We start from the raw sequence: 16867 nt of genomic DNA, 5'->3' as shown, positions 1-16867 counted from the left end.
AATACCAAGTCCAAAATAGTGCTACAGTACTTCTGGCTTCAATATATTGCTCATTTTAAAGAGAATCCATCTTTATAGATAGGAACGTGAGTTGTGTGCATTGTTCACTCAAAATTTTGTTGAGGAAATGACCTTTGCTTGAATGGTCCCATTATTTCACAAAAGGAAAGATTAACTGCCCAGTGGGGATGGGTTAATGATGCACTCTGGTTAATGTTTCTAAAGATCACTACATGACCACCTATTATACATACTTCGTTTATTCAATAATTCATTTCTTTACACAACTTCTTAACATGAGCAAATAAAACCCCTTCATTAAAGCATCCAGTTAACATAGAGATGATTTTATTTGTTGTCAACGTAATGTAGGGCGACATGAATTTTTAATCGTCTTTTTGCTAAAGTAATTAAAGCTGTAGGCTCATTTGCAAGCGGGATGCCTTTTGAGATTTATGGCTGTCTTATAGAGGACTTTATTGGCAAAAACTGACATTCCAGGAAACTGACACTCTCCTTACATGCTGTATTTTTTGTGTATCTCAATCTATATGGAAACATTGTAGATTTTTTAAAATGTAGAGGCTCCTTGGTAGAGGCATTATGTCAGTTTAGTTTAAAACAGTTGCACTTTTTGGATCACGAAAGCCAAAATATCAGATTTTCAAATGAGCATTCTGTCAGTTCTTAATGAACAGGCTATCAGTTCTGACAACTGGGGGGTTAATCACCTGTGAAAAAAAGAACCCAAGTTATATGGATTCTTTCCATACCTCTGTTGTACCAATACATTTTTTTTGCAGTCACATGGTATAGGTATCAGTGGGAGCGTTTACATTGTTGTTAACTATATTAGAGGGAGGTGGTGGCGCTGTGGGCTAAACTGCAGAAGCCTGTGCTGCAGGGTCAGAAGACCAGCAGTTGTAAGATCAAATCCATGCGACGGAGTGAGCTCCCATTGCTTGTCCCAGCTCCCGCCATCCTAGCAGTTCGAAAGCATGCAAATGCAAGTAGATTAATAGGGACCACCTCTGTGGGAAAGTAACAGCGTTCCGTGTCTAAATCACACTGGCCATGTGACCACGGAAGATTGTCTTCGGACAAAACGCTGGCTCTATGGCTTGGAAACAGGGATGAGCACCGCCCCCTAGAGTCGAACACGACTGGACAAAAATTGTCAAGGGGAACCTTTACCTTTACCTTATGCCACCTAAAGCAGTGATCCTCAACGTTGGGCCTCCAGATGTTGTTGAACTACAATTCCCAAAAGCCTTCGCGACCACCTCTGCTGGCCAGGATTTCTGGGAGTTGAAGTCCAAGAACATCTGGAGGCCCAAGGTTGGGGACCACTGACCTAAAGGATGCAAGGTGGCTTACAGTATTAAAAGAAAAGCTAAATAATAAATTACTAAAAAAATTAAAAAGCATTAAATGGATATATTAAAACTCATAATAACAGCAATATTTAAAACACAAGTAAAACAACAGAATAAACTAATCCTTTTAAAAAAGCCACTTGGTCAGTTGGTAATTTAAAAGGAAAGCCTGCCCGAAGAGACAAATCTTTGCCTGCTTGCAGAAGGACAGCAAAACTGGGGCCTGCCTGGCCTCCCATGGGAGGGAGTTCCAGAGTCTGGAAGCAGGGATTTAAAGAGCTTGGAAAAAGATGAAGTTTATTAACAGTGTACCACTTGTTGAGTGGAATTGCTCACAATTATTTTGCATCTACTTAGTATATTGTGATATCAACCCAAGCACAGTGTCCACATTATATGTTACCAACAAAATTTGAGCAGGATAGCACCACTTTAAGTTGCACTCAAATAATTGTGCCGAAATATATGGGACTAGATTCTGACATGATTTTTAAAAGAAGGAAAAACACCCTCCTGTTAGCATTTTCATTAATGTTTCTCTCCCTTTCCCCCCCCCCCCCCCCATTATCGGGCAGGTGATTGTTACTTAAAAGACTGGTCAGATTGGAGCCTTTGTCAGTTGACATGTGTCAATGGTGAAGACCTTGGCTTTGGAGGAATACAGGTCCGGTCGCGAGCAGTCATCATTCAAGACCTGGAAAACCAACATCTCTGCCCAGAACAAGTGTTAGAAACAAGAGAATGTGATGGTGAGTAGCAAAAACCCGTAGCAAAGTAGGTGACTATTTTAAGTTACGGACACTTTTAATAACTCAACCTGGAGCGAACAGAATTGAACAGGAAGTTAACCTGCCTCTGTATGAAGAGGAAGAGAAGGCAGACATAACCTTATCTAGCCATTGTAGACCTGGCGGGGGCAATGTTGGGTGTTAATGCATGCATTCCATGCTGCAGGATCTAGCTCACTCCCAAGAGTTCTAGTAGTAGAATTGGATAATGCCTGATACCATGGAGATCTGTTTCCATTCAGAACAAGCATTAGTGGGCAATATAGAATTATCCATTCCCTGGCATCATCTGAACTGGATTACTGCAATGCTCTGTAGATACAACTGCCACTGAAGATCGCTGGAAAACAACAGTTTGTGCAAAACAGAGATCAAAGCTTGTAAATGGGAACTGCACATTGGAAAGATGCATCACCATCAGTGGAAATAGCTTCTGGTCCATGCTAACATTTGTATCTGTTCAAGGCTTAGGGCCAAGGAGTCTCTTCTGTGGCAGTGGGTCATTTTCAGATATCTGCACCCCACAAATCCTTTTCTATTTCCCTCATGACCCTAAGTGTTTCAAGAACCTTTGGTGATCTGTTGAGTGCTTGGATCACCCATTCAGTTGGGCAACTGAGCACAAGAGAGGCAACTGACAAAATGTGAAACCTGCTTGTGCCATTGCCTTTACATGTGGGGTGTTTTGCAAAACTACTTAGGCCTGTCTATTTTGTGATTTTGGTATGAGCTGTCCTAGGAGGGTTCTCTTTGAGGGGCAGAATGGAAATGTCAAAATTAAGCATAGTAGGCATCCTTCAGTCTAGAGAGACTATGGTATCGTGCCCTGTATGGAGGACTTGGAACAGCGTCTAGTGTGGCTCAGAAGGCCAATTCGAGAGTGACAATCTCTTCCACACTGAAGACAAATCCAATCTGTCCTCTGTCCAGCTCCCTGGTTTTGCTGCTTTTGTGTCTTCCTCTTTGCCTCGGCCTGCTGGACAAGGGTCTCTTCAAATTGGGAGAGGCTGTGATGCAACGCCTGCCTCCAGGCTGAACGCTCAGATGTCAGAGTTTTCCATCTGTTGAGGTCTATTCCTAAGGCCTTCAGATCCCGCTTGCAGATGTCCTTGTATCGCAGCTGTGGTCTCCCTCTGGGGCGATTTCCCTGCACTAATTCTCCATACAGGAGATCCTTTGGAATCCGACCATCAGCCATTCTCATGATGTGCCCAAGCCAACGTAGACATCGCTGTTTCAGTAATGTATGCATGCTGAAAATCCCAGCTCGTTCTAGGACTACTCTATTTGGAACTTTGTCCTGCCAGGTGATACCAAAAATCCATTGGAGGCAACACATATGGAAGGTGTTCAGCTTCCTCTCCTGCCGTGCACAAAGGGTCCAGGACTCACTGCAGCACATAAGGGAAATATTCTGTGACATGTTTGTGTGGGCTTAATATAAATATATCACCCCTGTGTCAAATAATTAAACAAGAGGGTGCCTTCTAGTCTGACAGTGCTAAACAAATTTTTCATGGATTATTGTTCCTGTAGTGAGTTGAATTAATGAGGGGAAACTCAAAATGGGAAAGAAATGAAAATAGTGATACTTTTTCAATTGCTGAAAATACATGTTCCTCAATCCAAGTACAGTGTTTCTGACAGCTTCCTTGTTTTCAATTCAGATGGCCAGTGTTATGAATATGAATGGCTGGCCAGCCCTTGGAAAGGATCTTCTCGGAGAGTATGGTGCCAAAGGTCAGATGGCTTGAATGTTACAGGTAATTGTTCTTCCTCTTTCCTGTTCTCAAACAGACTCAGTCTAGAAAAACAGAAATATACACTTTATGTAGACGTCCCAAAATCATCAGTTGTGTAAATGTAATTTGTACCAATGACTGAAATGAAAATGAAAATAGAAAACTCTTGCTATCCGTGGAATATTAGCATGATAGGCAGTTGAGCGGTTGCTTAAGAGTCATCAAAAGGCTGTCATAGCTCAGTAGAGCTTGAACACTTGCATTTCTTGGTATAATCAAAAGTGATTCAGGTTTCCTGAAGTCTCTCATGTAATATGAATGAGCCTATGCTTATTAGGTTTACACTGGGTACTGCAGCCTCAAAGTGCCCAGAAAAGCTAATTAGGATTAAAGTTGGCCATAAAGTAGTTCCTGTTGCTTTGTACACATGACACCTTTCTCTTCTACTCAGTTTTATTTATTTAGGTTACTTTAGGTTACTCCTACTTTAGCACTTTTCGTTGTTATTGATGGCAGTGGAAGAGATACATTCCTGTTTTCCAATGAAATCAGTGGGAAGTAGTCCAATTTAATTCTGGCTAAATTAGATCCTTAGAGATTTACAACCTGCTTTTCAACAGGCATCCTTAAAGCAGTTTATAACACTAGTAAAAGTATAGTGGTGCCCCGCATAGCGACGATAATCTGTTCCGGATAAATCGTCGCTATCCGGAAAACTATGGAACCAACTATATTCCATATTGGCTTGAGTGCAGTACAGGTTGAGGCAGAGCCTTCAGCACTCCAGATGTTAATGAACTATTATGATCACTGGCCAAAATCTTGTTGTGTAGTGTACTAAATTGCACTATACTAGCCCACTTAATCAATGGAACCTATGGAGGAGTTGACTCACTAAATCCCCATTAATTCAGTGGGGCTTACTCTAGTCTGATTTACTGTGGTAATCAACAGGATTTTGGCTATAATGTCTCACAATTACAAATGATTGCTCTTCATTTGTTCATATGCCTGCATTTTTGGACCTTCCTTGTGGGGAAGAGGCATGGCTGTGAGGCTTGTCATGGGCACCTGTACTTCCAAATTTACTAGTATATCACTGCCAACAGAGATTTCAGCATTGAAAAGCCTACTGATCTGTCTTTCTCTGTATATGTGCAAGAGAAAGGTCAGTTAGCATGCATTGCAATCTCACTGTCATTTTATTCCTCTGGGGAAAAATTAACCTAGAAAACTATTTGAGTAAGTAAATAAATTTTATAAATTAAATTAAATTTTAAAAAAATAAAAAAAAATTTAAAAAGAGTAAGCCAGGATTTTTGGAGATTCTGTCAAGACTGATAGCTAACATCTCTGTAGGGGAAGACCATTCATGCAGGTTGGGCTAAGCCCACTGAACTCAGTTGGACTTTCCTTCTGAGTAGATCTGCATAGAACTGTTTGTAAATAGACATGGAAATAAGAAATATTAATATACAATGTGATTTTTAAAATATATCCAGACAAGGTGCTTATTCAGATTATGTGCTCTCTATGACAAGACCTATACTCTGTTGCTAAGTAAAGATATTAAAGGACACAAAATCCTTCAGTTTTTGCTGAGTTAAGGAAATACTAGCTTGTTTTCTTTAGAATTATGTTCCCTATTCTTAATCTGGTGGGGGGGAGTTATTCATAATACTGCAGCACACACACACACCATAAATTTTACTGACTCATTATAGAAGATAAAATTTCCTGAGGGATATAGACATTGCTGGCTGTCAGCAGACAAGATATGCATTCTGCTGAATTTTCTTGGAACTGAATTTATTGCAATGATGCTTTTTATGTGTAGCTACTCTTTAACAGTGTCCGAATGTCAATGTACCTATTCCATTTGTATTTACTTAGATCCAGGTGTTATTTTTGCAGATACCTTAATACACAATGAAACGGGTGATGAAGCTGGTCTTGCCTCCTGTAGGCCCCACGATGGCTGACATTTTGTACCAAGGGCTGTCACAGGCATGTGTATCTTACGCCAGGACATACAAACTTTATCCCATTTCACATGTCAGCTAGCAAGGTTTTTGGGAGCTACTGTCAGTCCTTTTGGTTAACATACAGCGATCTAACTGCATCTAACCTGCATCATCTGTGATCAGGATTTCATCATTGTTTCTTAGTACCAGAAACCAGGGCATGATTGCTTCGAGATTATTGGGAATGCTAGCTAGATAGCAAAATGATGTGCATTGTCTGAGTTTAATTAAGTTCCCTACTCCTTTGCAGAGATAAAATTAAATAATGGACTGCTGTTCTGAACAATGGCAAAAACCATTCTAGATGGAAACAATGATGGAAGCTTGTGTACACTTATTGATTTAAAACAATAACTGTGCAGCATTCGTAATGTTGCAGCCATTGAGAATTAAGAACAGAACCCTGAGAAAGAATCAAATAATTTGGTTTCATTTGTTTCCCTTGCTTTTGGCATGAAGAAGGACAACCCATACAGTAACATTTAGAACCTGGCCCAGGGGATCATGCTTCTCCATCAACTAAGAATATTTAAAAGAGGCATGGGAAGTACCAGCATAAAGACCTAGGCTGGAGTATTAGTACAAGGAAGTCTAATTATATGGAGAAAGGGCTTGCAAGAATGTTGCATGGTGTTGTAATGTATTATTTCCTGTGGGATCTGTATATCTGCTCCTTGGTTTGAGGATTAATACAAAAGATATGAATCATACGCCATATAGAGAGACCGTGTTTCCTACTGTGTATTTCTCATGACCACGGGTCAATATTGTTAATGGCATCAGTCGCAGAGTATCCAGCCAATGTATAATACAAATGCCTCTCAAAACGAAAAATAGAAAAATTACAGATCCTCCAACCTAGTCCTTGGTTGAATACAGGTGCATGGGTTGATGTCCAATATAGCCTGTCCATTTTGAGTGACACTTCAACCTGATTCTTGTCCACACCTTTGGTTGTATTTATACTTTTCCTGTTGTCTATGGTCATTTTAGGTTATAGACTGAATTTTGGAGGCAACACAAAATGGCTTCTGCTCAGCAGCGGTCTGCAGAGCTGGGCAATCTGTTATATTTTTATTTCCCCCCTTTTTTCCAGCCACCAGGAGAAACCTCTGGTGTTGAGAGATAGGGAAGGGAGTGAGGGACTTGAAAAGAGCCAAAGGCATGCTCCTTCTTGATTCCTTCTTTAAAAGAACAACGTGGAGAACCTGCTCTGCTTTACACCGTTTTCATCCTTCCTTTTCTAATGTCCATTCTGTTCCCTCCTCCTGAAATCAAGGGTGCAGAACCCAGAAGACTTTGATGGTTTAATTAGTGACTTTGCAGCAAGAAAGGCAAGGAAGGTACACTTCTAAGATAAAGAGTACTGTATTTTTCCATGTATAAGATGATACTTTTATCTAAAATCTTTAGACTAAAAATTGAGGGTCATCTTATACACGGAAGTAAGGGGAGAAGGGATCAAAGTGCTGCAGGATCGCAGCTCTTTGATCCTGCAGCCCCTTGATGGCGGCTTTCCTTGCCACTTCCTAAGCCCCGTGGGGCTTAGGAAGTGGTGGGGAAAGGAGCCATGAAAAGGCTGCAGGATCTAAGGGCTGCTTTCCCCTTCCATTTCCCAAGATTTCTGCTTTCCCCCTCCATTTCTGCAGCCCTTTGATCCTGCTTTCGCGGGGCTTAAGAAGTGGAGGGGGAAAGCAGCAATCAAATTTTCTAATTTGAGGTTAGAAAAGTGGAGGTCGTTTTATACATTGGGTCATCTTATACACGGAAACAATATGGGACTTTGTCCTTGTCTATTGCTGCCAACTGAGTATCTTGCTTAGTTTGTCTCCCCCTCCCCCACTTCTAATCATGGCACAGGAATGCTGGATTTAACATGAAGGATCCATGGGACATTGTTCTGTCCTGGGCTTCCTCTTCTACTTCATGGTACCATCGGAAATGCACAAATGTGTCTGATTCAGTTCATATTGACACATTTGTCAAGGCGGTGCATATCCCAAGTAGAAACCCAGGTTTTGCAGGACACCTTCACATACTCTCAGTTGGTTGGAGTTTTCTTTTGAACAGGCAGCTAGGCCTATGATAGGCCACACAGCCTTCCAACTTAGGCCATTCTTGCAGGTGTCTGTATTTGGGTGTCTGTAAGTGTCTGTCTGTCAGATGAGACTCCTAGAATGGAAAATTGTGGAATCTGTAAAAAGTGAAAGAGTGAGAGAGAATCAGAATGGCACATCCATAGATTTGTAACATAACCACGTGATATTAATGGCTATCAGCTGCACATGTAACACCATCAGCAGCATATATATTTCCTTGGAGAAACTGAAGGAGTAAGAAAGCGTCATCGTCCATTATGGGATATCATTTTTCTTTTTCCTGGCTCAAAGAACATTACAGTTAGTGAGGCACAGCTGTGTCAAGATATGATTTGTTTTGTTCCACAGGAGGCTGCTTAATGATGCACCAGCCAGATGTTGACAGGTCATGTAAACCACCCTGCAGCCAACCCCATTCTTACTGTAGTGAGGTATGTGCTAACTGTGTTCATACAAGCCTGGTGTCCAATATCTGGTCATAGTAACATTTAGGTACAGCATACTGGATGAGTAGGGAAAGCAGCGTTCTTAAAAATAAAACAAAATACAGAATCGACAGACAAGGCGATACCTTTTGTAGAATGGGAGAGAAGGAAATCCTAAAAAAAAAGGAGTTGGGATCCTGTCCATTGTATTTTATTTTCAGGATCAAGACAACTTGTGAGGAAGATTGCTAATGGGAGCCAGTGTAATGGATACAATCCTAGAGTAGGACTCAGGAGACCTGGGTTCAAATCCTTGCTTTTCTGTGGAAATGCCCTGGGGAACGTCCGTGGTAAACCACTCCTTGAATAGATCACATGTTTCAAAGACCCTATTAATTTTGTCGTAAATTGGAGGCAACTTGACAGCATGTGCTACCAGTAGCATTATAGTATGAAACCACAGTACTTAGCTGAGAGATTGACTGACTGTGTTGGTGACTGTTCAGAAGTATATTGGAGCTTCATTGCTCCTTATAACCTATTTAACTTAGTGAGAAACTCCGAGTAGGGGTTTTCAGTCCCCTTTGCAGAAGGATGAAAAACAATTAGGTGGATTACAAATGGCACCACTTTACTGAAGGAATGTGGTATTCATATAGTAGCCAAGACTATGTAGAAGGAATAAATACAATACCCTCCTATTGGGGAGAACCTAACATCATTCATGACACCTCTGATCTCAAGTCTGAGTTACCAAGGGCTGGTCTTGCTGTCAGGAAGTGTGAGTAATCTATACATAGTAGCAAACTCTGTGTACAAGGAGCCATGGGGAAATTGTGGCAGACAGAACTGTGTGCCACGTGGCACATCTGTACCCTTTAACTAAACCTGCTGGCTTCAGGTACAGTTGGCAATGAAGTGTTGAAGTAATATTCAACAGCAGTGTATATGGAATGGGAGGCCGTGTCATTTTGCCCTTCATCTTAGGCAGCCAAATGCCTCAAACTCAACATCACGTCAGCTTCCAGTGTTTGGGAGTGTTACCTTTTTGGAGCACCATGCCCAGTGTTCCCCCGGCAACATGACCACTGGATTATGGGAGTTGTTGCCCACAAAAGAAACTCTTCCAAGCTCTGCCCCTCTCCTCCTTCCTCCAACCATGGAATTCCACCTTCCTCATTGGTCTTACAGCTGCTCAATCCTCTAGGCCAGTGGTCCCCAACCTTGGGCCTCCAGATGTTCTTGGACTTCAACTCCCAGAAATTTTGGCCAGCCAAAGGGGTGGTGAAGGCTTCTGGGAGTGGTAGTCTAAGAACATCTGGAGGCCCAAGGTTAGGGACCACTGCTCTAGGCGACATTAAAAGTCCAGGCATCTGTACGATCTGTTCCTGCTTTTCTCTCACAGTCACAACTCCTTCAGCATCTCATATGTTGTGAAGCTGTTTTGTTGTTGTTGTTACTCCCCCATGGTATGTTGTATAGCACACAAGCAATGTACAGTTTTGCTACAGCACGTAAAATACTTCTTCCTCTGCAGACCAGAACATGCATTTGTGAAGAAGGGTACACAGAAGTCATGTCCTCTAATGGCACACTTGAGCAATGCACTCTCATCCCAGTGGTAGCCATACCCACGGTGGAGGACAAAAAGGGTGATGTAAAAACCAGTCGTGCTGTGAACCCCACACAGCCATCCAGTACCCAAGCAGGACGAGGAAGAACTTGGTTCCTGCAGCCTTTTGGACCAGGTGAAGTTTTACACAAAATAGGTAGTGTTTCTAAGTATGATCACTGCACGAAGTGGACTTTCTGGCAGTGCTGCATAATGTCCACATAAGGTCAAGTTGGAGGTAATGGCTGGAGAGCAAAAACATCATATCTTTTTGCTTACAGGAGACAACAAAGGGGGCAGCTTGTCATATACCTATGTTTCAAGCTCTTTGTATATTAATGTTTGATTTGTTAGTGCGACTCTAAGGTGAAATGTTAAAACATTTCACAATAAAAGTGCAATTGTAGTATAAAGACATACATGAGACAATGAGAGATGTAAGCATTGCATAGTCTGGTGTCTTTTGTTGCACTGATGGTAGAGAGTGTCAGTTAATGCTATAATACAAGAAAGTCCTGCTGACCCTAGCAGGGATCATTTCTGAGCCTGCACTTATAAGATTTTATCACAAATTGTCTCCACAACTGCCAGATGTGATGCATTCACTTCCAGTGAAAGCAGTATATGCAGTCTGATCAATGGGACAAATGGAAACCTAGACTTCTTCAAAATAATATGTTTACAAAATAACCTGTCTGGGTTTTAAGCACATATGTATGTAATCTATTTAGCCTCAGTCAAACCCATTTTCAATGGAGGTTTGCACAGATAAAGAACAGGTTTTGTTCTTCAATCTCTGGCTGATTTTGCAGTGGCATATTGCAAGCAGAGATGCCATCATGCTTCACAGCTGAACAATTTCATGAAACATCCAAAACGCATTACAACTAATAGTACTTGTGCTGGCCTTTTATGAGATGCTTTCCATTTACTTATGATACCCTGATGATACTGCATTCTAACTGTGCTCAATACTAACTTGTCAACTCATGACTAACATTGATTCCTTTTAGATGGGAAGTTGAAGACCTGGGTTTATGGTGTAGCTGCTGGTGCATTTGTTTTGCTCATCTTTATTATTTCTATGATCTATCTAGCCTGGTGAGTTTCTCGGCCATTTATTACCTTCTAGACTACTGCTATTAAAACCGTTAGTGTCAGATGTATCAAAAGATATATACCTGCACCTAAATATTTTGTATTTTTGCCTAAAATTGATTTACTTTATCCTCCTTGGCACTGCATGTTAAATGATAAACGGGAATGGCTTCTGTTGTTGTATACATTTTGCAACAGCATTCTATATTGTTTGTGGCTTTTGATGTTATTGTTTTTTTAATTGTATCATGTTCCATTGTTGTTTCATTTTGCTTTTATTTAGCAAAAATGCATTGTTCATATTTTTCAGATGAAATATTTCAGTTACTGAAATTTTCTCTCACACTTCAATGAACTAGTGTGTTGAATGTTGCAACTTTTAGGGAAATAACTATATAGTTGACACTTTCATTTATGGATTATCACATGCATAAATGTAGGCATCTAGGCTGAAATGAAAAGCCAAGCCATTGTGTTTAAAACACTGTTCACCTAATTTTAGTGCCTGAATTTTTAAAACCAAAAATTCATTGCAGAAAAGTGATTGTTTTTTTTTTAAAAAAATTTTTTTGTTGCAGCAAAAAGCCAAAGAAGCCTCAGAGAAGACAGAACAACCGTCTGAAACCTTTAACCCTGGCTTATGATGGAGATGCGGACATGTAAAATAATGACTTCCCTTTGACTTCACTCTCCTGGAACCACAGCATTTGAAAACAGCATATACGTTGTGTATATTACAGAGCGAAAGTTACACGGCAAGACAAAAAAAAAACAAAGGAAAAAAGACTTTACAACAGCCATGAATATTCCAAGAAACATGCTTTAATTTCAGGTGGCTAATTCTATTGTAAGCACAGCAGCTGGGACTTTTGATGTGGCCTTCTTTGAAATACATGCACTCTGCAGCCAGCCACTTGTGTCTCCAGTCCATTGTATATGACCGATATTGACATCTGGAAGTATTGATGCCAGACCTATCAGCTGCATTAAACTAGTGTTACTCAGCAAGCATGAAGAGATCATACCAAGATGTCTATAATGCTTTATATACAGTTTATATACTCAATTGCACTGTATGTATTAATCTGTCAAATGATTTAATGGCTACAGAGCATTTTAGTGCTTAGCAACTTGTGACCTTTAACAAAACAACCCATATTTTGGGCAATGGAAGGTCTTCCTCCCCCCCTCCCCATCTGCCCTTCAAAGGGTGGAGGCTTGCAAAAGACTCTGCCCTATTCCCCAGTCCCAGGTATTAAAACGCCATACACACAATTATGGAGAGAAGCATTTTCAGGTTCAATATTTTATAGGGGTTGTCCACAAATTTAATATCTGTGTGTATAATGTTTTTACCTTCTCTAACTCTCAAAATTGTTGCCTGCAACTTTTTTTCTCCTACATGTAAGGCAATTTTTTGCACTATATTAGTGCAGCATGATATGCACTTATTAAACTAGTATTGCCATAGAAACTGCCTCTTTTCAGTAAGGATGACAGTAAGGATGCTGCATCTTTGCAAACAGCATTAAATAGACATTCACCCGTTCACTGGATCCTGACGAGAGTAGAGATCAGTTTCTGGACTGTGACTGGATCAAACCAGCTAATACAAGTACTGTCAATACCATTTCTTGTAACAGTAACCGTTTTGTAGTTGACAAACCATGGCAGTAATATAAGTGTCGACTTTCTGATTCTGTCCAACTTATACAAATAATAGATTTTCACGTTGGTTTCTAATTACTTTGAAGGTTGTTTATGACTAGATTTTTATATTGCTAACTTTGTAAAAAAAGAAAAGAAAAAAAGGGGTTGCTCTCTGACCTTGGGGGAAATGTTTGTCTAAACAATATTCCAATTTGTTCATGCAAAAGGTGCATTAACAGTTGATTTTTACCTCTACCCACAGAAGGTATTTTGTTTCTCAAGCATTGATAGCCTTTTTCCTTTCCACTTGAGATAATCTGGTGTACTCTTTTCCAACTAGAATCTTCAGTTAAAACAGAATATATTAAAAAGGAAATACCAAAACAAACAAAAAACAAAAAAACACCACTGTACATTTTCCATCTACCCCAGTCTAAGAGTGGGAAATCTGAAATTGATATTTTCAAGATTTACATTGTCCTCTGAATGGGATACTATTACCCTGTGCCATCCTGATTCTGTATCCTGTTGGTAACTTTTTACAGCTGCTTAATTCTTATCAGTCTCATCAACTGTTTCCAGTCTAATGGATTGAATACCCATTGTAACTCTATTACTTACAAGATGAAGCCTGTTTTGCTGCAAAATAATCTACAAACTTTCCAGTATATATGGGTCATTCTTTCAAGATCACATTGATGTCTATCCAGATCTAGTTATAAACTTAAGAATAAGCAATATAATTGAACAACTTTACTTAGGCATCTACATTTTTTATTCTGGCTTCTCAGGTCTATATCAATAAGATATGCCAGTCCTAATAGGCTTCAGATGCTTGGGCCATTCAATGGAGACCCGTTATGGCACTCTCAATTCTTCTGGGTCAATATAGTTGTTTAGATGGGGAAAATATGCTTCCGTCACCACTGCAATCCCAAGTGGGGCCAAGTAGGACTACAAAGTGGTGGAGCAAAAGCCCATGTTAACTCCTGCTGCCAGAGCAGGAGTGTAGGAATCATTGTAGCTTCTGTTTTATGCCCTACATATTGAACATATTTGTTTGATTGCCCTCCATTTAACAATAAGTTCCAACGAGGGGAGTTACATTCTGCCAGTTCCAGTTTGGCATGCAGGGGGAGTCATCCAAGGGACTTATCAGCAAATGATGGGTCCTAGGAGGCAGCCAATCCCAAACCAACCTGCCTCATCCCCAAAGTTCCCTATTTGAGGACTACCATATTCAGAAACATTTCCAGCAATAGAGATGTGCTGCAGAGCTTTTACAGGTACTTTTGGGTCCTCCAGAGTGGATGCTAAAAGGGCACTTTGAGCTCTTCCTAAGTCCATCAACCATAGCAGATAAGGGGCTCAGGACTGCCCTCTCTTTAACATCAGCTATAATTGTATGTACTAACCTGTTGGGGGTGTTCTGCTACAGGCTCCTACTAAATCTTCTATGATACTGATGCACATAGTTTCAGAAGTATGCTACTTTTGTAATAATAAGGATTTGCCATTGTCTGTGAAATGAATCTAGACAGAGCCATACAAATGCAGGAAAAGAATAATTATTCTAGGTAGGGATGGAGAAGAATTTGATTAGGTTTGACAGCACTGGCAAAAATAGCCTTTTTCCACCTTGTACCCAGACAAATCAAGAGTCATCTGAAAAATCTATACAGTTGTGAAGCCACACCAGTGCTCCCCAACCTTGGGTAACCCAGGTTTTCTTGGACTGCAACTCCCAGAAGCCTTCACCACTAGATGGGCTAGCTGGGGTTTCTGGGAATTGTAGTCCTAGAACACCTGGTTTACCCAAGACACTTTGTAACACATGTGTTACGCATTTGAGGGCAAGAAGACAAAAAACAAAGTCTCACAACCTAATCCACGTAAAGGATAGGAAGAAAATGAAGGTGGGACTCAGAGAAATGCAAAGAAAATGAGAAGGAGTTTTCCATATTCCTAGTTCTGAGCAGCTCTGAGAAAGAGATCTTTGGAAAGATGGGTACTATATAAGATTAGAAATGAACACAAAATACAACAAATTTGCTAATGTAAAACGGTAAGACCCAGCTCGTACATGGGTAGGAAGCCTTTATGCCCTCAAATATTTTGGACTTCAATTTCCAGAAGCCCCAGGCAGCATGGTCAACCCTAAAGGATTATGGGACTTGCAGTCCAAAACATCTGGCGGGTCAAAGGTTCCCCCTACTATCTGCTGATGGAATATTTGGTTGAAGCATATTGGATGAACAGTGCAATCCTTTACTTGTAAACAAGTCCTGATGTCTACTTTGGGGCTTACTCCCAGCTAACAACTGCAGTATCAAACATGTCTGTCTTGAATTTATATTAAAGAGCATATACAAAATTAGAGGCACGAGGGTTTAGGGCCTGAATGGTTTTCTTTCATTGTAAAGAGAGCATTATTTTAAAAGATTATCAGAGCCATAGCAAGGCTACAACTGTGGTCTGGATTATGTTCAATCTATAGATCAGACAGTAGCATTGAAGGAGCAATATCTGTAAAAGTTGCTTTTAAAATGTGAGTGTTTCTACAAATCCAGTGCCTAAAGCAAGCCACTATGGTAGATTGCTAGTTTGTGGGAAATAATGTTTTCAGTGATCAACTATCTTTAATCCATTCCAAAAATAGCTGAGTAGACATTTTCTTCTTGTTGTGGCCATTCGTAATGTTCCTTTTAAAATGGTGGATTTTTAAAGATTGCTGTCTGTTTTGAGTCCTGGAATCATTTCTTTGCAACATTATCTGGTTCTGCACAAGCCTAATTAAACTTTTTATAGTCAGTTTCCCATAGAACTGCAGAAAATGTCAGTGTCTTTTTCAAATTCAATAGGCCAAGAATGATTAATTTTAAATAATCCTGGTAAATATCACTGTACGAACAAGATCTCTGGAAGGAAACAGATCTGTCTTTTTACCTTTTGTAAAGTTGTGCTCACCCAAAGTTTTGAAAACTTGTTTTGCCTAAATTACAAGGCAATCCTATACGTCTACTCGGAAGTGAACCCCATTGAGTTTAATTGGACTTACTCTCAGCTAAGTCTCTATAGGATTGCAGCCTCAGTTTACTTGAATTTTGTTTTTATTTTTTTTCTAGATTATGAAGGTGGCTGTGTGGGGGAATGTTTACCTTTTTGTTAATTTGTAAATGGTGTAATGCATTTTTTAAAAAATTATGTATATTTCTTTTTTTAATGCACAAAATGTTTACGTTCCACTACTGCAAATTTGTGTACTGTATATTGTCACTGAGCTTTATTCAGTTAAGGTGGATCACATGTGAAAATATAAACATGTTTATGTTTTCATATGAGATATTTGTACATAACTGAGGTAATGCAGACAATAAATATTAACACAAAAATGGGTGTGTGAGCGTGTGTTATTACAAATATATTGGCATGGAAAGATTAGTGTAGGGCAAACACTTCCGTTTTGTTTTGGTTCTTTTGGGGAAGAGTCTCTTTCATTTTCAGGTCTTTCGGGTGAAGGTCCTTCTGTTAAAATAAAAAAAAAGGGATCACCTTTTTATAATGTGGAATTGGGAACCCCACAAAGTTGAAGTGGAAAGGGTGATTGATGAAAAGATCTAGCAAGCACAAACATCTGCCAGGGATGTCTCCAAGTCTTTGGCTTCGAGTCCTAAGCCCGAGTCTCTATTTAAAAAAGCTTTTTTTTTCTGCAGAAAAAAGGGAGGGTGGGTGAGTTCCAAGTAGCAAGTCAAGTCCCAGTCATTGAACAGGCCCCGAGTCAAGTGTGACTTAAAGCCCAACTTGGCAGTGAGTCCCACAACTTGAGTCTTCATCCCTCCTGCTTCCTAGGAGTGTAAAATATACAGGTAATCCGTAGATTGGGAGTGGTGAACCTTTAGCACTGCAGTTGTTTTGGACTACAACGCTCACAGCCCTTTATCATTGGCAATATAGTCTAGGGATTCTGGAAATTGTAGTCCAAAACATTTGGAGTGCCAAAGGTTTGCCCCACCTGCATTCTGTGAAAAGCAGCCTGTCCACAAGGGAGAGACC

At 40.2% G+C, this 16867-nt stretch overlaps 1 protein-coding gene across 8 annotated transcripts in view; it reads left to right on the top strand.

Moving 5' to 3' along the window:
- Positions 1–16206, top strand: part of THSD7A (thrombospondin type 1 domain containing 7A) — a 349546-nt gene extending 333340 nt beyond the window's left edge. For 4 of the 8 annotated variants that reach the window (XM_073003238.2, XM_073003239.2, XM_073003237.2 and 1 more), the window contains 6 exons: positions 1952–2125; positions 3832–3927; positions 8378–8460; positions 9992–10202; positions 11080–11167; positions 11743–16206. In XM_073003238.2, coding sequence (XP_072859339.2) covers positions 1952–2125; positions 3832–3927; positions 8378–8460; positions 9992–10202; positions 11080–11167; positions 11743–11827 — 737 coding nt within the window. In that variant the 3' untranslated portion in view covers positions 11828–16206. Of the gene's footprint in view, positions 1–1951; positions 2126–3831; positions 3928–5820; positions 5914–8377; positions 8461–9991; positions 10203–11079; positions 11168–11742 lie in introns of all 8 variants that reach the window. The other 4 variants (XM_078377154.1, XM_073003241.2, XM_073003240.2 and 1 more) reach the window with 3 other exon arrangements.
- The last annotated feature ends 661 nt before the right edge of the window (positions 16207–16867 follow it).

Source organism: Pogona vitticeps, chromosome 6 (assembly GCF_051106095.1).
Source record: "Pogona vitticeps strain Pit_001003342236 chromosome 6, PviZW2.1, whole genome shotgun sequence".
NCBI lineage: Eukaryota > Metazoa > Chordata > Lepidosauria > Squamata > Agamidae > Pogona > Pogona vitticeps.
This window is presented reverse-complemented; position numbering and strand designations above follow the sequence as displayed.